This window comes from Carcharodon carcharias, chromosome 4 (assembly GCF_017639515.1).
Source record: "Carcharodon carcharias isolate sCarCar2 chromosome 4, sCarCar2.pri, whole genome shotgun sequence".
NCBI classification, from domain to species: domain Eukaryota; kingdom Metazoa; phylum Chordata; class Chondrichthyes; order Lamniformes; family Lamnidae; genus Carcharodon; species Carcharodon carcharias.
In genome coordinates this window covers 185,945,989-185,969,019 of record NC_054470.1, presented here as the reverse complement: position 1 = coordinate 185,969,019, position 23,031 = coordinate 185,945,989, and the positions used below count along the sequence as shown (strand labels likewise).

General features: G+C 40.4%; 1 protein-coding gene across 5 annotated transcripts in view; it reads left to right on the top strand.

Moving 5' to 3' along the window:
• clcn3 (chloride channel 3) overlaps positions 1-23,031 on the top strand; it is a 185,833-nt gene that overhangs the window by 46,308 nt on the left and 116,494 nt on the right. For 3 of the 5 annotated variants that reach the window (XM_041185772.1, XM_041185775.1, XM_041185780.1), the window contains one exon: positions 1,001-1,176. In XM_041185772.1, the coding sequence (XP_041041706.1) occupies positions 1,017-1,176 (160 nt within the window). In that variant the 5' untranslated portion in view covers positions 1,001-1,016. Of the gene's footprint in view, positions 1-1,000; positions 1,177-22,619; positions 22,842-23,031 lie in introns of those variants that run through there. The other 2 variants (XM_041185773.1, XM_041185779.1) reach the window with 2 other exon arrangements.

The following is a 23,031-nucleotide window of genomic DNA, read 5'->3' as shown; positions in this document are numbered from 1 at the left end:
TTTTCCCATATGCAAAATATTTTATGTTGTCATTATGGACAGCACTTTTGGGAAAAATCAATGTAATAACCTGCCTTGTTTGTCTGTTAGCTGTAAACATCCTATCATGTCTCTTTGAAAATCAAGCACCTCTCCACTTAGCTTAAAATGCAAATTTCATTCACACCCTATCTGCTGAGACTTTACTCTAGTTCATTCATTAGCATTTCACATGCTCTTTTTACACCACACACACATACAAACATAAGCCTACTTTACAATGCCCCACAATAAAATTATGAAAAATATGATAGTTTTGTGACACTTTCCATTACTGAGCTGAAGAGTGATACAAGTTCCATTTCATGAACCCAAGCACCTAGGATGCTTTGGAGGCTGCTTCGTGACTTTGTACATTCTACAAATTATTATGGATGTGGATTCCTAAGTAACAACATTCTTTAATAATTTCAAGGGGAGGGAATCATGTATTGTGTAGTTGAGTACTGATGAACATTGAGCATTGCTGATTCACTTGAAGTTGCATTTCTCTGCAGTGAATTTCATTCCCCATATATTGCCCATGTTGGTTTGGGACTGGAGTCACATATGGGCCAAAGAGGATTGGATTTTCTTTCCTAAAGGTTTTTTTCAACAATAGTCCGACCACTTCATTGTTACTGTTTTTAAGATAGCTGCTTTTTATTTCCAGAATTTAAACTTCCAAACTGTTATTGTGGGATTTAAACTCATATTCTCTGGTTTGCTGGTTCAGTAACATGACCATGACAGTAAAAACCTGCCATTATTTTAACCTTGCTGTTCAAATGCTCACAAGCGATGTGTCAATTCCAAACTAATTAAGAATTTCCAGCACTGTTCTCTTTATAATAACCACATGTTTACCATGCTTCCAAAATAAAATGGACTAAGTTGTATCAATGTTTGGACTTCTAGACAGCTCAAAGTTAATATACACTTTAGAATGATAAATATAACTACATATTTCTCCCCTCTTCAGATCATCAAGGTACTAAATGGAGTCAGAACAATTGTTTTCTAGAGGATATTACCAGAACAGTTACAACAGTATAACCAGTGCGAGTAGTGATGAGGAATTGCTAGATGGAGCGGGAGTCATCATGGACTTCACAGGATCTGAGGATGACAACTTGCTGGATGGTGATGTTTCTACAGGTGAATATTATGTTCTTACTCTGTCTGCCATTGCACCTGTGTAAAGTGTACCTAGCCTTGCATTGCTATTATGTTTGTTTTTGTTTTGCATCTCATCTAGCAATCTTGTATAATACTATAATTTAGTTTCCAAGAAATATCATTTAATGGGTTAAAATGTGCGTTAAATTGGTTGAACTTTGAGAATATTGTACTCCTAAAGAACGATTACTATCACTCTTCATTGATTTATAATATACCTGAGCAGGCTTCCATTAGTTTTGCTCATGAGTCAGAGGTTTCATTGCTGCAACTGATGAGAGAAAACATGCAAGTCTACTTTTAAACAATTTGGAAAGAAGTTTACAAGAGATCTCCTAGAGACAGTGGAAGTTTGATACGGTGCCACAAATAAATAAACAGGGGCTGTCTTTGATTTTTGCCTGAAATGGATGTTGAGGTAACCTGCAGAAAATTGGCCTCAGGTTTGTTACATAAATATCATAAATAAATAGATCTCAGCTTGCAATGTACAGTCCCGATGCTTAGAGCGGGTGTGTTTGCGTGAACGTGATTTGCCCGCTATAAGCCATGGTTGTTGAGAATCAAATTAGGTTAAGCGAAAAGCTAAGATTATAGCAACTCTGGCCTGCCTCCAACGATGATTGCTGAGAATTACCTTATAAACCCTTTGTAGATGTAATGGAACAAACATTATTTTTAAAATGTCTCAGGAGCCTCAGAGCTCCTATCAAACATAAAAAATGCAGAGGACATGTAATTGTATTGAGTAGCTTGGTTTCTACTCGGGAATCTTCTATTGTATAACAAGTTCCAGCCTCTGAGTGAGAAGAGGTTCATGTCCCACTCCAGGGACTTGACGATTCAGCGTGCCGTGCTTGGGGAGTTCTGCGCTGTCGGAGGTGCTATGTTTCGGATGAGGCGTGAAATCAAGGTCCCATCTGTCCTATCAGCTGAATGTAAAAGATCCCATAGCATTAGTTCGAAGAAGAGCAGGGAATTTCACCTTGGCGCCCCTCAATCAACATCCCAGTCAAGCAATCAATGCCTTGACTTCAAAATTCTCATCTGTTTTCAAATCCCCCTGTGACCATGTCTTTGCCTATCTCTGTCATCTCTTTCAGCCTGACAACCCTCTGATATATATGCACTCCTTTAGTTCTGGCATCTAGTGTATTCCCAATTGTAATAGCTCCACCATTAGTAGCTGTGCCTTCAGTTGCCTGAGCCCCAAGCTCTGGAATTCTCTCCCTTTAATTCCCTGCCTCTCTACTTTGCTTTCCTCCTTTAAGACGCTCCTGAAAATGTTCCTCTTTAAACAAGCTTTTGGTCAGATTAGCTAATATCTCCATATGTGGCTCATCAGCATACCTTAATTTATAATGGTCTATATAAGTGTAAGTTGTTGTTGTGTGGGACCTTGCTGTGTGTACATTCATTACCGTGTTTCCCTCCATTATAACAGTGACTAAACTTTAAAAGTACTTCATCAGTTGTAAAGTATTTTGTGATGTCCTGAATTTGTGATAGGCACTATGTACATCAATGCTTCCCAAATTATTTTAACATTTGAAAATTAATGTGACCCTGGACACCTACAAAAACAAACCTGCATTAAGGCAGCATATAATATTCAGTTTATAACTATTAAAGTGCATATTTTGGATAATATAAATATGAAACTATGTGTTTTAAAGCACTTTGTAAAAATGTTATTATTTCATGTAGTGATGTGGTTTTCATAGAAACATAGAAAATAGGAGCAGGAGTAGGCCATTCGGCCCTTCGAACCTGCTCCGCCATTCATTATCATCATGACTGATCATCCAACTCAATAGCCTGCTCCTGCTTTCTCCCCATGTCCTTTGATCCCTTTCGCCCCAAGAACTCCTTCTTGAAAACATACAATGTTTTGGTCTCAACTACTTTCTGTGGTAACAAATTCCACAGGCTCACCGCTCTCTGGGTGAAGAAATTTCTCCTCATCTCAGTCCTAAATGGTCTTCCCCGTATCCTCAGACAGTGCCCTTGGTTCTGGACTCCCCCACCATCAGGAACATCTTTCCTCCACCTACCCTGTCTAGTTCTGTTAAAATTTTATAGGTTTCTATGAGATCCCCCCTCATTCTTCTGAACTCCGGTGAATATAATCCTAACCGACTCAATCTCTCCTCATATGTCAGTCCCGCCATCCCAGGAATCAGTCTGGTAAATCTTCGTTGCACTCCCTTTATGGCAAGAACATCCTTCCTCAGATAAGGAGACCAAAACTGCACGCACTATCCCAGGTGTGGTCTCACCAAGGCCCTGTATAATTGCAGCAAGACATCCCTGCTCCTGTACTCGAATCCTCTGGCTATGAAGGCCAACATACCATTTGCCTTCTTTACCGCCTGCTGCACCTGCATGCTTACCTTCAGCGACTGTTTCAGTCAAGCTCTCCATATTCCCCAGTGACAGCAAACTCAGCGATGGCCCTATTCTCCTGCTTTCTGGTTTAGGTTGGCTGCACATGCACCCTGTTGCACTTTGCACCATAAAGGTAGTGGCTGTGCGAACGCCCTGTTGCACATTGCCTCCTCAATAAAGATGGCGGCCAGCAATGCATTCTGCTGCGTGTTGCCCCCTATAAGATTATGCCTCCATTAATCTGGGCCTGACACAGGGAGAAACCCAGCAGCTGTTGCCCTCCTTTGTGCAAATGCTGGACCCGTAGCTTCCTATTTGGGGCACGTGGCCTGTACAAGATGTTTATGAAGCCTCCCCATCCACCCGCTGGTTCATCGCTCTCTTCCATCACGCTTCGGAGAGAGGCAGAGTGAGGACCAGGGCAAGGATGCTGCCTAGGCCTTGGTGGCGGTGTGGGGCACTGCCTCAGGAGACCATGCTTGTGACCCCATCCACTGTTTCAATAGAGGTCACAACCCGGAGTTTGGGAAATGCTGATATACCTTTAAGTTCTTTCCTTTTTTTAAAGCCCTCAAGATGACTTGTCAGATATAAATCTGTACAAAAACAGCAGGTGCATTAGTCATTTGCATACAAAAGTTTTCCTGATCATTAAGAATATAACATAAGAAATATGAACAAGGAGTAGACCATACCGCCTCACAAACTTGCTCTGCCATTCAATACAATCCTGGCTGATCACTGGCCTTAACTCCACTTCCCTGCCCACTCCCCATATCCTTTGATTTCCTGACCGACCAAAAATCTGTCTATCTCTGTCTTAAATATATTCAACAATGGAGCATCCACAATCTTCTGGGGTAAAGAATTCCAAAGATTCACAACACTTTGAGTGAAGAAAGCTCTCCTCATCTCAGTTGTAAATGATTGCCCCCTTATCCTGAGATGGTGCCGCCATGTTCTAGATTTTCGAGGCAGGGGAAATAACCTCTCTGTGTCAAGCCCCTTCAAAATCTTGTATGTTTCAATGGGGTCACCTCTTATTCTTCTAAATTCCAGAGATTATAGGCCCATTTTACTCAGTGTCTCATCATCGGACAACCCTCTCATCATAGAAACTAAACTACTGAACCTTCGCTGTACCGCCTCCCATACAAGTATATCCTTGATAAAACTCCTCACAGTACTTCAGCTGTGGTCTCGTTAAAACAATGTACAACTGCAGAAAGATGTCCTTTTGCTTGTACTCCAACCCCCTTGCAGTAAAGACCAACATGCCATTTGCTTTCTTAATTGCTTGCATGTTAACTTTGTGTTCCTTTTAAGAGGAGACCCAAGTCCCTCTGAACATCAACATTTACAAGTTTTGCACCTTATTCAAAAAAATTCTGTTTTTCTGCCCTTACTAGCAAAGTGAGTAATTTCACACTGCCCCACATTATATTCCATCTGTTGCCTTTTTGCCCACTCACTTCACCAATCTATATCTCCTTGCAGCTTCTTGTATCCTCCACACAGATTACATTCTAATCTATCTCTGTAGTGTCAGCAAACTTAGATACAGCAAAGACTCCACCTTTCGCTACGCCCCCTTCTGAAAATTAGCTTATCTGCACAAAAGTCTTTGTCCACAGTTCACCCATTGCAGCCCCAAATTCACTTATCCGCGGGTTTTAAAAATAAAAAGTAGAAGCCACCTTTAGAAAATGCCGAGAAAAGAAAAAGACACCTAAATAAAGATTAAAAGAAAGGAAGGTATTTCCTGGAGTAGAAAGCATGTGCTGCACACACATTGTCTGCTGTTGTTTGCATGTGGGTGTGCCTTGTTGCTGCGATTTAATTCCTGGTCACAGTCCACCTCCACTCTCAGTTAAAGTGCTTTAAGTGTGACAAATTTTACTTTTCCTTGTCTTATTAAACAATTTCTCCAGTGAATTTCTCTTTAAATTTATTAAAAACGTAGTTTTTATTGCCTTTGATCCTTTATATATATATAAAATATTAGGATGGCTGGAACCTATCTAATTGACTCCCATTGTAAAGTGTGTTCGTCATTCGCGATTTCACTGTTTGTGATATTTCATGGGAACGTAACCCTGAAAATGGCGGGACTTTACTGGACATGACTTTCACTACGTCTAAGTCACTAATATCAATTATAAATAGCTGGTTTTGCGGCTGTCAGGAAGAGATATTAATGTATAAAATGTTATTGGAAATTATTTTTTTCAAAATAGAATTTTGTCTGTGTGTGTGTTAATTAGATTAAAGCCTGCTAGTCTGGGTGCTTTGATGTTTTGAGATGTAAACAGTAGGTAGAGGGCTCATTTGCATTTTGTTAAATAGAGCGTGGGAGTGAAATCTTGCACCTATCTAGGAGACACCAAGCAATGTTTATATTACTAATAAAATTGGTACTATGAAAGGGTTCAAAGGACCTGGTGATACAATGAAAATTTACATTCAAAGGGGAAGGCTGGGTATAACAGAAAGGAGTTTGTGTGTGCAGGTCAGAGACATGTAATATCTAAGCAGCTGGAAGTCCACATTTGTCTGCAAAGGAACCAGATTGAAAGGAACCTCATTTTGAATTCATAAGGTGAAAATGCTTGTCTGTTTAAGTCTATTGACTATTGTTGCCTTAGTGGAAATTAACTTGGGAATTTGTTAAAAGTTGTAATAGAAGTAATTTGCAGCCATGTGTATGTGTTTAATTTGTTGTAAATTAATAAAAGTTTCATTTAGTTTGATATAGAAACCTCTCGAGAACTGGTGGTTGGTCTTATTCCTGAATTTAGAGCTGCAACTCAAAACATAACAATTGAAATTATAGGTCATTGCAGATGTTTAAAATTTTCCTCTAGGATTTTAAATAACTCAGCCTTTACAAACTGCTGCGTCATAGCAGTGGCGCTCCACTGGTTACAGCCCGCCAACTTAAAAATGCCCCATTTATCCCTACTCTCTGCTTCTTGTCAATTACCCAACCCTCTATCCAGGCTAATATATTAGCCCAACTCCATGAGCTCTTATCTACCTATTAACCTTTTGTGTGGCACCTTATCAAGTGCCTTTTGGAAATCCAAGTATACCACATCTATTGGTTGCCCTTTAACTACCTTATGAATTACATCCTCAAAAAACTCTAATAACTTTGTCAAATACGATTTCCCTTTCTTAAATCCATGTTGACTTTGATATTAATTTATTAATATCAAAATTAATTAATTTTGCTGAACTTAAGTCCAGTTTTTCTGCGTATTATTTCAGTTTATATCTCTAAGATCAGGAACGGAAGAAAAGAAGGACAAAAATTGGAAGCTAAACCAATTTCTAGCTTTGTACACTCCTGTGTATGGTGACCTTGCTGACAAATCACAAAAATGGCTTTGTAAGATGTATGCACAGATATATATATTGGGGTTGTTGTTTGCTGGATCGTTGATTCTATTCAGCTGAGACTGACAGTCTGGGATCTCTTATATGTAGAGTTTATACTGATATCTTAATACATTGTGATTATTGAAATGCAATTTCCCAAAAGATATACTCAAATGGTTCCAAAATAAAATGGAATAAGTACATTAAATTAAATCAGGCTCAGACATGAAACATGGTTATGTGCAATTCAAACACTGCCGTTATGTTAAGTTTAACGTTCTTGTGAATGTTTGTCGTCTTAATTTTGTAATGTTGCAAACCGTATTTCTAGTACCAACTCCTCAGCTATCTCAAATCCAAGGATTTTCAGAAGAATATTTGGAATGATATGTTTGATTCCCTTTTTCATTTTGGTAGATTTTGCAAACTGGTTTTTTTCTTATTCACAGAACCTTCACAGAAGGAGGCCATTCAGCCTATGGTGTCTGCGCCGGCTCTCCAAATGAGCATTATGACCTTGTGCCATTGCCCTGCCCTATCCCTGTACCCCTGCACCTTGTTTTTATTCAAATAACCATTTAATGCCCAAGGACATTAGATGATTATTTGAGTACATTCTTTCATGGGATGTGGGCATCACGAGCAAAGCCAGCATTTGTTGCCCACCCTTAATTGCCCTTGAACTGAGTGGATTGCTTGGACAGTTAAGAGGGCAGTTAAGAGTCAACCGCATTGCTGTGGGTGTGGAGTTACATGAATGGCAGATTTCCTTCCCTAAAGGGACCTCAGGTGGATTTTGACAACAATCGATGATAGTTTCATCCTTATTGAAATTAGCTTGGAATTCCAGTTTTTTTTTTATTAATTGAATTCAAATTCTTCCAACTGCCATGGATTTGAACCCATGTTCCCAGAGTATTAGCTAACTCAGTGATATTACCATTACACCATGGCTGATTTTAGTTTTGCCTGGACTTTGTAGTTCCTCACTGGAAATTTATTGATCTGCTTTCTTTATGTTCGATATGTTTCCTACTGGCTCAGGACTGATTTCTTGTTGATATTAGAAATTAAATTTGAGTCAAGTAAGCAGAATGTGAAATTTGCATGTAGAGAAGTATGATGTGAATATGTGAAGGTTGATAAAGAGCTCACTCAGTGCAAGACTTTGGGCACGAATGTACGCTTGAGAGAGCAGTAACCTTTCCATGGTATCTTGCCATTATTCTAAAGCAGTGCTTCTTTCTACGAAGGTCATAAATTATGAACTTGACAGGCTGATAAATGGCACAAGACACTGAAAATTGAATAAAATGTTATGGGAGTGAAAAGTTTGCCAATCTTAAGCAATTATTCAATTTATAAATTCAAAGCCTGGTATGGGACCGAGGCATACATTCCAGAAAGATGCAGCCCTTGACTTATGTTGAACAAAAAGGCCACCACAACCTTCAGTGCTCCTGAGCTTTAAAAAAAACTGACCATGGGTTCCAGTCCTGTATGAAATGACTTGTGTTGTGATAGTTTCAAGAGCATTGGAGGCCCTTTGGTGCCTTGTCCCCAGTGTCTGCTCTAAATACTCAAGTGTGGATTATGAATGTTGCCAGGCTGTTCGTTACCTGTGCAGGGGTTGAAATTGCAGCTAAGCTTGATCGTCTCATAACAAGTCACTGCATTTTAAAAATGATTCATTGAAAGTCAATCAGTTTGAAATGTTTCTGAGACAAGATGAAATGCTATGTGAATATAATTTTTTCCCCCTCTTCATTTAATGTCTACCTGTGTGCACTTTTTAGCAGAGGTCACACAATAGTGATCAGAAAGAAAAGCTGTGGCTGAATTTTCTTCAATCTTAATAGCCAAGAATAAAAAGCCATTTGCAGCACTTCAGGCCAAACCAGTGTAAAACCCAATGATCAGTGCTGCATTTATTCAGTCAGCCACTAGGGGAGTCCCTCGCACCACATATTTTGTTGCCGGACCAATACTGATAGATTTGTGAACCTGTCCATCAGAGAAACCAAGTTATTTGAAATCTGTAGACATCTGCAACATAGCTGTGCTTTTTAGAGATCCCATTTAAAATGTTCAGTAAGTATGACTGCTGCTTTTTAAGTTTGAGTTTTGAGGAAAGGCTGCACTTCTAAACATAGAAAATCCTGACTTGAGTTTCAGTCTTTCTAAATGTTGTCCAATTTTAAGCACAATCTAATCCAGTTCTTTAGATTCAGTGTTTGATCTGAATGTCTGATTTTTGCAGCCCAGGGGCCACGGTTAAAAGCAATGTTGTTTTTCCTTTGAAAGTTTAAAATCATTAAAGTCATTAGAATTTCTATAATTTTGAGGACAATTGTAATATTGAAGTAGAAAGTACAGTTGGGCAGCGTTGCTTGACGTGTTCTGTCTGGGGATCTTTTTAGATTTTTGACACTGCAGAGTAGTCAAAGGCAGAAGCGTGATCATCTTTATAAGATTGCACTCAGAATTATTGTACATGTGGTCAACCTAACCATGGAGTGGGCCCATCATGCCTTAAGTTCCTGGCCGACTTAGCGTTTTGCTAAAGCTTTGTACCGACAGGCAAGTGAGCAAACGATCTGGCTTTGAGATGGAAGTACAAAAAGGCAGGAGTAGAGTAAAGTATAACCTACCCTGTAACATAAATATCCAGCATGCCATGATGTACCGCGCTCACTTTTGCTTAAAAATATAAGCAAGATTAATATACTCCAAATCGTTGTTATTTACGAATTACATTTGGCTAATTGCAATTTTGATTAGTCAACTAAAAATGAGTAACAGACACCGTCATTGGACATTTGATTTCAATACCCATAATGGCACAGTGAATGTACATACGAACAAGGAGCAGGAGTAGGCCATTGAGCTCCTTGAGCCTGCTCCGCCATTTAATACGATCATGGCTGATCTGAAAGTAACCTGAAATCTGCATCCCATCTACCCTGATTATCCTGCATCCCCCCCACTTGCTTACCAAGAATCTATCCACTTCTGCCTTTCAAATATTCAAAGACTCTGCTTTCACCACCTTTTCGGGAAGAGAGTTCCAAAGACTCATGACCCTCTGAGTGAAAAAATTTTGCCTCACCTCTGTTTTAAATGGCTGACCCCTTATTTTTAAACCGTGACCCCCTAATTTTAAGTTCTCCCACAAGAGGAAACATCTATTTGTGTACCAAAAACAAAAATTGCTGGAAAAACTCAGCAGGTCTGACGTTTTGCTTTTAGCTTACATCTTTTTGTGTGTTTGTTGGTGAACTGATAAGACAAAAAGCAGAGTGTGTTGTTGCCTGTGCTTTACTTCCTTGATTACTGAATGGTGGTCGATATTTGTTAAGCAAATGTACACCTGAAATACATTCATCTGTATTGTGTGATTGTAAGTAAGACGTTTTTAATAAGATCGGTGTATCTTAAAGTGGTATCACCACAACCACAATTGTGGTTGGTTACTGTCATGAAGCTATTAATGTATATAATATTTTACCAAATACTTTTCTTTTAAAATAAAGGTTTAGTCTGCAGGTATGTCTTAATTGGATTAAAGCCAGCTATTCTGGGTGCTTTGACATGTACTAGTTTTGATATGTAAGACAGAGAGTGCATTTGCATTTTTTTGAATAGAGCGTTCAAGAGTGGGGTGAAAATTGACACCTTTCTAGTAACTACCAAGCAATATGTTTATATTACTAATAAAATTGGTATTATGAAACGGGTTTTGTTGTTAAAATGTGAAGTTCAAAGAGGTTGTTGATACAATGAGAATTAACATTCAATGGGGCTGGTAGGTGTAACTTCAGTAGTTTTCGGGTGTGCAGGCAGAGGCAATTTAAGATCAAAAAGGCAGCTGCAAACCTCCAACTGGCTCCACAGTGCAAAGAATCTAAATTTGAATTTGTAAGGTGAAAGTGCTTTGCTTGGTATTTGGTTAAGTCTATGGGTTGCTGTTGCCTTAATGGAGAGTAGTTTGGGAATTAGTTAAAAGTTATGTTAGTAGTAATTTGTAGCCATGTGTATATATATTTTTAACCTGTGTTAATTAATAAAATGTTTCATTTAGTTTAATGTAAAATCTTGAGAACTAGTGCAAAAACAAAAATACCTGGAAAAACTCAGCAGGTCTGACATCATCTGCGGAGAGGAACACAGTTAACGTTTCGAGTCCGTTTGACTCTTCAACAGAACTCCTGTTGAAGAGTCAAACGGACTCGAAACGTTAACTGTGTTCCTCTCCGCAGCTGCTGTCAGACCTGCTGAGTTTTTCCAGGTATTTTTGTTTTTGTTTTGGATTTCCAGCATCCGCAGTTTTTTTGCTTTTATCTTGAGAACTGGTGGTCTGATTCCTGAGTTTAGAGTCGCATCTCAAACATAACACTTAAAATTATTGGTTATGACAGTTGTTTGAAGTTTCCCTCTGGGATTTTTAAAATAACTCTGCTTTACCAACTGCACCCGTCATAACAGTTAGCAATTTCTAAAGAGCAATATCGAGTAATGGAACAGATCAATCTAAGGGTGTAGATGCAAAGAGAAAAAGAACTTGCATTTCTTTCACAACCTCAGGATATCCTAAAGCACTTTACAGCCAGTGGTGTACTTTTTGAGTGTAGTCACTATTGTAATGTAGGAAATGGTGCATTGACCTTTCAAGATGGGAATGTAACTGGAAAAGGCCACGGAAGGGGAAATGATTTCAGTTATTAGGGTTGTTGATTATAATAGGAAGGAAATGACTTTGAATTTATGAGGCATTGTTGGCAGATTCCTATGATAAGAATGGTATTAGAGCTATGAAAATATTGCTTCAGATATTCATTAGCATGATACAAAGAATGGGTACCATCATGAAGAAAGACTCAATCGAGTATTGGTTGTAACAGAGAAGTTTAGGGGATGGTGAAGGGGTGCGGTCTAATATAAGTTTTCCAAATTACTAGAGGTGTTGAGAGAGTAAATAGTGAAAGATTGATGCCATTAGTTAGTGACTTGGTGCTAAGGAGATGTAGACTCAGTATTATCGATGGAAGAATGTGGGAGAAAGTTATAAAAATGTTTTGGCATAGATTGTACTGGTTGAACTGAATGGGCAAAATTAATTTTTTTTGAATCTTTCACTTGACATGGCCTTTGAACATTTACCATGATTAACAAGTACCTTTGCTTAGCAAGTCCTCTGATCTCAGTGAGTTGAACTTGAACATGCAATCAAGGAGCTGGTTTGCATGGGGGTAATCAGGCATCGATATTACTCTGTCCTTTAATCATTAGGCCCTCCTTTATTCACAGATGGTTCAACAAGGTGCAAGCTGTCCTGTCTCTCAAGCTGTTATCTTTGTCTGACCTGTGAATTGCTGGTTTAAATCAGTTTCTTGATTTCTTAATCCTTTGCTGCACTCTGTGCTACTCATTGTTGGCTGCTTATGTTCCATCCCTCTACTGAGGGGTGCTGTTGTGGAACACGCTATCACAGTCAGATCTGTAGTGCGATTGAGGGTTCTTATTTTGCTCTTAGGATAAATTGTCATAGATGTTTTTCACGGCATTTAGTACAAACTCCCCTTCTGTGAAGGGAATTTTAATTATCTCTTACACAAGCTCTCTTGTGTACTGCATAAACAATGTGCAGTATTTTGTAATGCAGTCATATGCACACTATTGCTGAAGGCATCTGCAGCCTTCACTCATGTACTTAAAAGCCACTTATAATTTTTCTTAACGTCCTGCTGTGCGTGAACTAATTTAAGAAAAATGAGGTGGCTGACAATGGTGAGAATTGGGGGAATATATTTTTACTTGCTGGCTCCAGAACCTGTGGATGTACTAAATAGGGTTGGAGAGACGGACAATCAAAGACTGTTACATTTGAAGGATGGATTCATAGTTCAATCTGTTTCTAGTGTGATCTTCTAATACAGTACTCAGTGCAGTACCACATATCAGAATGATACAGCACAGAAGTAAGCCAGTCAACCCATCGTGCCTGTGCTGGCTCTTTAAAATTAGCCTCACTCCCCTGATCTTTTCCCATAGCCCTGCACATTTTCCCTTTCAAGTATTTATTCAACTTTGAAAGGTAATATTGAACTTGCTTCCACCACCCTTTCTGACAGCATATTCCAGATAACAACTCTGCATAATTTAAATCCCTGACCTTTTACCAATTGCTGTATCTTAAGTCTATGTCCTTTGGTTACTGGCTCAATGTAAAGTTTCTTCTTATTTACTCTGTTAAAACCCTTCATAATTGTGAACACATTTATTAAATCTCTGTTTAACCATCTCAGTTGTAAGAAGAACAATCCCAGCTTGTCTCCAATTAACTGGTGTCCCTCATCCCTGCCATCATTTTTTAAAATATTCATTCAAGGGATGTGGGCATCGCTGGCTGGGCCAGCATTTATTGCCCATCCCGAATTGCCCTTGAGAAGGTGATGGTGAGTTGCCTTCTTGAGCCGCTGCAGTCCATGTGGTGTAGGTACACCCACAGGGCTGTTAGGAGGGGAGTTCCAGGGTTTTGACCCAATGACAGTGAAGGAACAGTGATATATTTCCAAGTCAGGATAGTGAGTGGCTTGGAGGGAAACTTCCAGGTGGTGAAGCTCCCTATTTATCTGCTACCCTTGTCCTTCTAGATGGTACTGGTTGTAGGTTTGGAAGGTGCTGTCTAAGGAGCCTTGGTGAGTTTCTGCAGTGCATCTTGTAGATGGTACACAGAACTGCTCCTGTTAGTCAGTGTTGGAGGGAGTGAACGTTTGTGGATGGGATGCCAATCAAGCGGACTGCTTTGTCCTGGATGGTGTTAAGCTTCTTGAGTGTTTTTGGAGCTGCACTCATCCAGGCAAGTGTAGAGTATTCCATCACGCTTCTGACATGTGCATTATATTTGGTGGATAGGCTTTGGGGAGTCAGGAGGTGAGTTACTCGCCGCAGGATTCCTAACCTCTGACCTTCTCTTGTAGCCATAGTTTTGATATGGCTAGTCCAGTTCAGTTTCTGGTCAGTGGTAACCCCAGGAGATTGATAGTGGGGGATTCAGTGATGGTAATGCTATTGAATGTCAAGGGGCGATGATTAGATTCTGTCTTGTTGGCGATGGTCCCCAAGCCTTGATGTTGTCCACGCCTTGCTGCATTTGGACATAGACTGCTTCAGTATCTGAGGAGTTGTGAATGGTGCGGACCATTGTGCAATCATCAGCGGACATCCCCATTTCTGACCTTATGATAGAAGGAAGATCATTGATGACATTGATGAAGCAGCTGAAGGTGGTTGGGCCTAGGACACTACCCGGAGGAACTCCTGCAGTGATATCCTGGAACTGAGATGATTGACCTCCAACAACTACAACCACCTTCCTTTGTGCTAGGTATGACTCCAACCAGCGGAGTGTTGTCCCCCTGATCTCATTGACTCCAGTTTTGTTAGGGCTCCTTGAGGCCACACTTGGTCAAATGCTACCTTGATGTTAAGGGCAGTCATCCTCACCTCACCTCTGGAGTTCAGCTCTTTTGTCCATGTTTGAGCCAAGGTGGTAATGAGGTGAGGAACTGAGTGGCCCTGCAGGAACAGAAGCTGAGCATCAGTGAAGAGGTTCTTGCTAAGAAGTGCCACTTGATAGCACATTTGATGAACTTTCTTGATGATCAAGAGTAGACTGGTGAGATGGTAAATGGCTGGATTGGATTTGTCCTGCTTTTTTTGTCCAAGACATACCTGGGCAATTTTCCACAGTGCTGGGTAGATGTCAGTCTTGTAGCTGTACTGGAACAGCTTGACCTGGAGCGCGGCAAGTTCTGGAGCACAAGCCTTCAGTACTATTGGCAGAATATTGTCAAGGCCCATAGCCTTTGCAATATCCAGTGCCTTCAGCCGTTTCTTGATATCATGTGGTGTGATTCGAATTGGCTGAAGACTGGCATCTGTGATGCTGGGGACCTCCAGAGGAGGCTGAGATGGATCATCCACTGTGAAAATTTTGAGTTTTTTTGAAAAAGCTTTAAAAGAAATTTGAAATTGAATGCTCAGAGCTTTTGTTGATGAATTTTTATAAACATCATACTATAGTGTTTTGCTATTATGAAGTCTTAACATGTAAAACAGTAGTAGCATGCATGATTAAGAACTGCTGTTACTATGTAACAGACAGGAGAAGGAATAATTTGTTTGTGGTTTTTGCTGCTGGTTAGGAGGGATATTTTGGTCAATCATTTTTGTTTTTGTATCTTTAGTTTTTAAAAAAAACTGCATTTTTTGAGGCTTAATATTTTTTGTATAAAAACTCTTAACTCGATGAATGATAAACTTTAATTCTCCCTGAGTACCCCTCCCCTTCCTCATCCTAGAATGCCAAATCTGAGGGCCATCCTTAATGTTTGTTTATATCTGTTTTCCTGGTAATACAGAGCATAATGCCTCTTCTTCTAAAACATCTGACTTAATATGAACAAATCCACAGGAGCTCTACTATTTGTACATAAATCTCCTTTCTCTTGAGCAAACTGTATTGGTGTTTCCGCATGTGTCTGCTGGCCAGTCTGCACTGTATTTTGTTCCTCATTTTTGTCTTAAGTTTTGAATATCAAAGTCTCATTGATTCTTGATTCATTCTCGAGGATGTCTTATTAAAGTCAACTTCACCTATACTGATAACTCCTCACGAGGTTTCCTGTCAAAATTTGTCTGATAATACATCTGTGAAGTGCTTTGAGGCTTTTTAGTATGTTAGAGGCACTATATAAATGTAATTTGCTGTTGAATTCCGATTTAACTTTCAACAAAGAGAATAGAGAACTTCAAATGCATACGTAGCCCATGAACTCTGGTGGAGCCATTACTTTTGACGATAACTTCCCGAATCACTTCAGAGCAAAATAAACAAATGAAACCGAGACGCTTGGGTCTATTTTCAACAGGACTTCCAGACTCTGTTACAATGGTCGGCCTCCCCAGTAGGTCATGGAAATTTATGGATAGTTGAGTTGATTCTTAAGTGCCTTCTGAAGTGAACTAACAAATCACTCAGCTGTATCTCTGGGAAAGGGCAGTAAATGCCCTCATCAGTGACATCCACATCCTGAGGATGAAAATATATATTTTTAAACTTCTTGTTTTATTCACCAGTACAAACTGTGATCTGGATGCTAAAAGCATTGTGTCATTTTCATGTGAAAATTGTAGAGGGTTTACTTTTCATGAAACCGTAACTATTGGCAGAAAAACTTCTTTGGGGAAGTTTTTTTTCCCTCAAGAACTTCTTGAAGGAAAAAAAACAGAAGTGAGCAGATCCAGTTCTCTACTGTAGTTGGCCGAGCTCAGTTGTTTACTCAAGTAGACTTAAGAATTAAGGGTTGGGCATCACAAGCTTACTGTAATATAGTATCAGGAGCGCTTTCATCTCGACCTGTGTATTGAAGTTGCTTCTTCAGCCCACCTTTGTAGATACTTTTATTGTGTTTATATAGATTGCAGATATTGGTTGTTAGTAACAGTTGTTTACAATGAATGCTCAGATCATATTAGCTTCGTATGGAATTTGGGCGTGTACTCTGAAGATTTGCCTTGATGCTTTATATATCTATGATTTGGCATTTCAAAAGCGGTAGGTAGAGGATTATTATATATTGTAGTGTGGATGGTACCAACTGGTATAAAGATTGGGAAAGAAGGTTTTATTTAGTGGTTTGAAACAAATCCGATCCTTTTCAATTTTTATGAAGGCTTTACATTTGTTTCGACATGAAGTTTCGACACGAAGTTTCTATATAATTGCAATAATATAGCAGATGCATAAGTACAATGGAAATTAAAATAGGGAAACAACATGCAATCTGGAAATACAAAATAAAACTGCAAAATACTGGGAATCTGTAGCAGGTCAGCTAAGCTTTGGAATTCTGTCTCTAAACCTCTTTGGCTCTCTACCTCTCATTCCTCCTTTAAGGTGCTCCTTAGAACCTATCTCTTTGATCAAGCTTTTGGCTATCTGCTCTAATATCACCTAATGCATTTTTTCTTCTGTCAAACCTTGCTTTATAATGATCCTATGTGAATGTTCCATCATGTTAAAAGCACTATCACCCTAAAACATGGTAACACCTTGTATGTCGATGTCTCCCAGCTGTACCTCACCATCCTGCCTGTGTGTCAGACTGTCCATCGTGTAGTTTTGGATAGGCACATTTTCCTCTAAATAAACAATGGAAAGACCAAAACCATTGTCTTTAGGGCGTGTAGTCATGGCTTTCAAAAGGCAATTGGGTAAGCACCTGAAGAAAGAGAATTTGGAGGGCTATGGGGAAGGGGTGGGGGAGTGAGAGTTGCTGAGTTGCTCTTGTAATGAGCCAGCATAGACATGGTGGGCCAAATGGCCTCCTAATGTGCTGTAACCATTTTATGATTCTATAAATAGTTGTTGTCAGCTTTAGAAAAGAATGATGCATAAACTTATTGGGTGAAAGGTGTCCTGTTCTTATGCAGTGTCTGACCAGGAACAACATACGTTTCTGTTTCAGATGTTGACTAACCTGTAGGTATCATGTACTTTGTATTTCATACGAACATATGAATTAGGAGCAGGAGAATTAGGACACTCAGCCCCTCGAGCTTACTCCGCCATTCAATGAGGTCATTTCCATTTTACATTAGCACAGTGATTGCCTCTATTTGGAGTGAAGCTACTTAAACTGCATCTCTTGATTTGCAACATAGAGGAATGGCCACTTGGTTCCCGTGCCTTTGACACCTTCATGCTTGACTAATCTAATGCTGTGTTGGTCATCCTGCATGCTCATCCAAATCTCTGCTGCCCAAATTCTATCATGCGCAGCCCAGCCCCACTTATCCATCACCTCCAGCCTTGTTGACTTACATTGGCATCCAGTCTTCCTGCACTTCAAATGTACAATTTCTTATGTAAAAAACAAAATACCATGGATGTTAGAAATCTGAAATAAAAACAGAAAATGCTGGAATTACTCAGTAGGTCAAGTAGCCCCTGTGGAGAGAGAAACAGAATTAATGTTTCAAGTTGATGACCTTTCATCAGAACTTCTAATGAAGGGTAAATCAATCTGAATAGTTAACTTTGCTTTTCTTTCTTCACATATGTTTCCTGACCTGCTGAGTACTCCCAGCATTTATTGCAAACTCTTGTCATGTTTCAGTCCCGCCATGAAGTTGATCCTCCCTGTCACCATAATTTCATCCAATCGTTTAATCCCCCTCCTCTCTTCCTTTTAGGACTCTCTCTGAGCTACCTCAGCTAATGCTGGATATTTTTGGGTTCAAGCCCTGCCCTGGACTTGAGCACATAAAGTATTTGATGCATTCCTGTGGGAGCACTACACAGAAGTACAGGCCTTAGGATAAGGTGCTGTCTCAGTGGATATTAAATTTCTGCGTATTACTTTTGAAGAGCAGTGAGTTTTTTCTGGTGTTCTGCCCAACATTCTTCACTCTAGTAATGCTTCTAAATTAACTAGTTATTCATGTTGGAGATTTTTATGAGACTTTTCTATCTGCAAGATTACAGCTGCTTTTGCCCACGTACCAAAACCATAGATCATGGCATATATAAGTCAACCTGGCATATAAGACAGCCATATTTCTTTGGCCCCAAAAATCATGTTTAGGTCTACGCTTGCCATATACTTATCCTAGGCCCAAACATCTTCAGATGCCTCACCGATGACCTTCTCTTCTTCATAAGGTCAGAAATGGGGATGCTCATTGATGATTTCACAATGTTCACCATTCACAACTCCTCAGATATCAGCCAGACCCGGACAGCATTCGGCCTTGGGCTGATAAGTGGAAAGTAACATTCAATTAACACGTTGCGAACTTTCTTGCTGGGGAGGATGGCAATCTCCTCGCAGACCCTTTTGTTGGTGTGGATGTCATTGCCATGGCGGTTGTAGTAGGCAATGACCATCTCCAACAAAAGAGAATCCAACCATCTCCCCATGCCACTCAATGGCATTACCATTGCTAAATCCCCCACTATCAACATCCTGGGGATTACCATTGACCAGAAACTGAACTGGACTAGCCATATAAATACTGTGGCTACAGGAGCAAGTCAGAAGCTAGAAATCCTGTGATGAGTAACTCACCTCCTGACTCCCCAAAGCATGTCCACCATCTACAAGGCACAAGTCAGGAGTGTGATGGAATACTCCCCACTTGCCTGGATGAATGCGGCTCCTATGACACTGGAGAAGCTTGACACTATCCAGGACAAAGCAGCCCACTTGATTGGCACCCCAGCCACCACAAACAACATCCACTCCTTCCACCACTGACACACAGAGGCAGCAGCGTGTACCATCTACAAGATGTACTGCAGCAACTACCAAGGCTCCTTCACTAGCACGTTCCAAACCTGCGACCTATATCACCTGGAAGGACAAGGGTAACAGATGCATGGGAACACCACCACCTGCAAGTTCCCCTCCAAGCCACACACCATCCTGACTTGGCAATATATTGCTGTTCTTTCACTGTCGCTGGGTCAAAATCTTGGAACTCCCTTCCTAACAGTACTGTGGGTGTACTTACACCATATGGCCTGCAGCGGTTCAAGAAGGCAGCTCACCACCACTTTCTCAAGGGCAATTAGATATAGGCAATTAATGCTGGTCTAGCCAGTGACACCCACATCCTATGAAAGAATTTTGTAAGAAAGTCAACCCCCTTTTTCTGCCAAGACACGCTATACTCTCATTTGAAGTTGGCCTCAATTTTCCACCTTGAAATTGCATGTTTAACTCACCTTATTCATCGGCGCATGTGAGAAAACAGGTGAAATGGGCCAAGTTGCCAAGAAGATGTGCAGGAGTTTAAGACACATTGACACAGCAGATGGCGCTTTGTGGACGATGAACAGAAATGTGTCCTCCTGCAAAAAGAGTGACATATGAAGTTAGTTTCAATCTAAAAGTGTAACTTTTGTTAACTCGTTAAATAACTACTGCGTGAGAATTTGGTGTTTGTGAAAAACTGGTGCTAGAATGGAGGAAGAAGCAATCTGCTCTGAGGAAGATGCCCAGGTCCAGCCACTAGCCTGGTCTTGAGAAACATCTATTGAACTGTGTCCTCAAATCATCAGAATAGTTACATCATCACCAGAAATGCCATGCATATGAATGCACTTTAAGTGGGCCACATCAACCCTGAGTCCAGCAAAGATTTCAGACCAATAACTAGTTGGTCTAACTGCTTTATGGAACGGAGACCAAGATCGCTTCGAGGTTATCAAAAGATGTCTGCCAAAATTGTCAGTTTCCAGTAATCCTTTATCAGACAGCAGCAAAAACATAAATACTCATTATATCACATTGGCAACATGGATGAAACACCCATGATATTTGACATCCCCCAGCAACCGAACTGTGTGGTGGAAAGGTTCAAAAATAGTTCTGCTGAAAAGCACATGACATGAAAACACGAGATTCACAGTGATACTAGCTTACATGGCTAATGAAATGAAATTAAAGCCTATGATCATTTTCAAATGTAAAACTATGCTGTAAATCAAATTTCCTCCTAGAGTTATTCTGTGTGTCCATGACAACGGTCAGATGTGTGAGGATTGAGTGAAATTGTGTATCAGTAATGTGTGGAATAGGTGTTCTGGTGACCCATGTAAAGAACAGATTTTATTAGTGTGGGGTGAGTTCACATCCCATAAAACTGATGAGATCAAGAGTTGCCTGTAAAGAAACAACACCCAAATTGCAGTTATACTGGGGGTCTAACGTTGGTAGTTCAACCTTTATATGTAGCCCTCAGCAAGCCATTCAAGGATCATGTTTGTGCGGAATGGAATAGGTGGAAGGTGAATGGAGAAAAATTCTTCACAAAGGGTGGAAATATGCATGCTGCCCCACTTCATGTTTTGTGTGGTTTTGTCTTCAAATTGTGGGATGCTATTAGTGCATAAACTGTCATTAGATTGTGGAGGGATGATTCTGAAAATGAAAACGCCAAATCTGATCCAGAGTGGATGCCGTAGCCAAATTGACTCAATGGGTCGGAACTTCTGATGAGTGTCGGAAAGTGCTGATCCACAGAAATTAGAAGAAATAAATGCCTGTTTACCTGGTCTTGAAAATTGTGTTGCCACTTCTGTTTGCCGGAGTCATTTGAGGCCTGCATTGAAAGAATCCTCGCAGGCCCCACAAAGTGTAGCTCCAGCGCATTCAAGGAGGGTACAACCCCTTTTTTACAGCATTTGCTGCCGTAAATTTAATGAGCTAGGGAAATTGAGAGGCCGGGGCAAGGTAAGTGTCTAAGGTAAGTACATAAGATGAGCGGGTTGGGATGTTGGGGTGGAGGGGGTGGGGGGGAGCTGGTTTGGGGGTCTGGGGGGGGCGGGGGTCAGGGATTGTCCAGGCGTAGGGAGTGTTTGGGAGGAGGGGGAGGTGCTGGGTTGGGTTCCGGAGAGTGGGGCAGCTCTGTAGTTGGTGGGGGTCCGGGGGGTCCAGAGTCCAAAAGCCCGGGGGGGGGGAGGGGGGGGGGGGTGGTCCAGAGGCAGGGGGTGGGTCTGAAGTCAGGGGCGGGGATCCAATGTTGGGGGGTGGGTGAGGTTGATGTGGGGTTCGGTGGGGTTGTTGGAGGTCGGGGTGGGGACTCTCGCGGGGTCATTATAATAGTTACCCAGAAGTTAGAAGTGGCTTAATTTTTCTAACTTTTGCTCGGTAACTATTGGTGAAACCCCGGCAGAACCATCCGATGTTTGTGATTTAAATCGTATTTTCAGATGGTTCCTAGAGCAGAGCAATTGTCTAGAGGAAGTGTGCAACCCTGGGGAATTGCCATGCAAACCCTTGCCTGGGAACTTGCCAGAGGGATTCCCCAACACATCTTTGGGGCACCCCCTAAATCCGACACTGGGGATCATGGAATTTACGGGCCAATGAATTCAGTGAACCCTTTGTGTCCAATGCTAAAGACAGTGAATAATGTTTTGATTGTGGATAAAGGTATCTTTGCAGAATTAACTCAATAAAATGTGTCACATTGATTTATTTAATTTGAATTGCCAGTGATTTTTTCACATTTCAAAATGGCAACCAACGAAGCTAACACCTGACGGTTCACATTTTTTACTTGGTGTATAAGTCAACCCTATTTTTTCGAAGGATTTTTCGAGCCTTCAAAGGTCAACTTATTCACCACGATCTACGGTAATTTGTTTTATGTTCCTTGGCTGCGAAGTACCTTCACATGCTGAAGAATGTTAGAAAATACTATTTCTTTCTCCCCCTTGCCCTCAAAGTATTTCTTGTTCATTCACTCATTCATTTTTTTCTAGTTTTTTCTCACGCTTTTTCTCTGCCGTTGAAGTTTATCTAGGTAAGGACCCATAATGAAAATGTGAGCTCAACAAAATTTTACTGTGTATTTAGTAATTGGTTTATTCTTTGACAGTAGAATACTCATTGTATTCCTAAATTTAGAAAAGGTAATCTGCGTAAATTAGAACTGTCACCTTCAAAAACATTAGCTGACAGTGCATTTACTCTGCTGCTAAGCTTCTGTGATCAGTGAACTGGTAACCAGTAGCAACATGACAGGAGCAATTTCCTGTTGGTTACATCAATTTCCTGTTGTTTACATAGCCTATCACAGGACCCAAGCTCGTGCACAAGGCTGCATGCACACACAGTCTATTTTCCTGAGCAAACATGGCAGCTTTGCTACTCTGCAGCTTGAGAGGGTAATGTGACAGATTTTCAGTGCAGCGTATTTGCTTCTTTCTTGATATCGTATGGATATGCCTTCTGACCCTTACTTACCTTATGATGGTGGTGGTAGAGACGCCATTCCTTTGCAAGAGATGCATAAAAGGGGTGAGTTCTATTTTCCAGCTGTTTATCATTAGCCTTTTATAAATGTGGGAAAGTATACTTGACAGTTAGAGTATATGATGCCCTTTTTTTTAGAGGGTCAGGCTTGCAGATTCTTCCTCTTTTACTGATCCATTTTGATGGCTTTGCTATTTTTACTCTGCAGTTGGGATCATTTTCACATTTCTTTGCC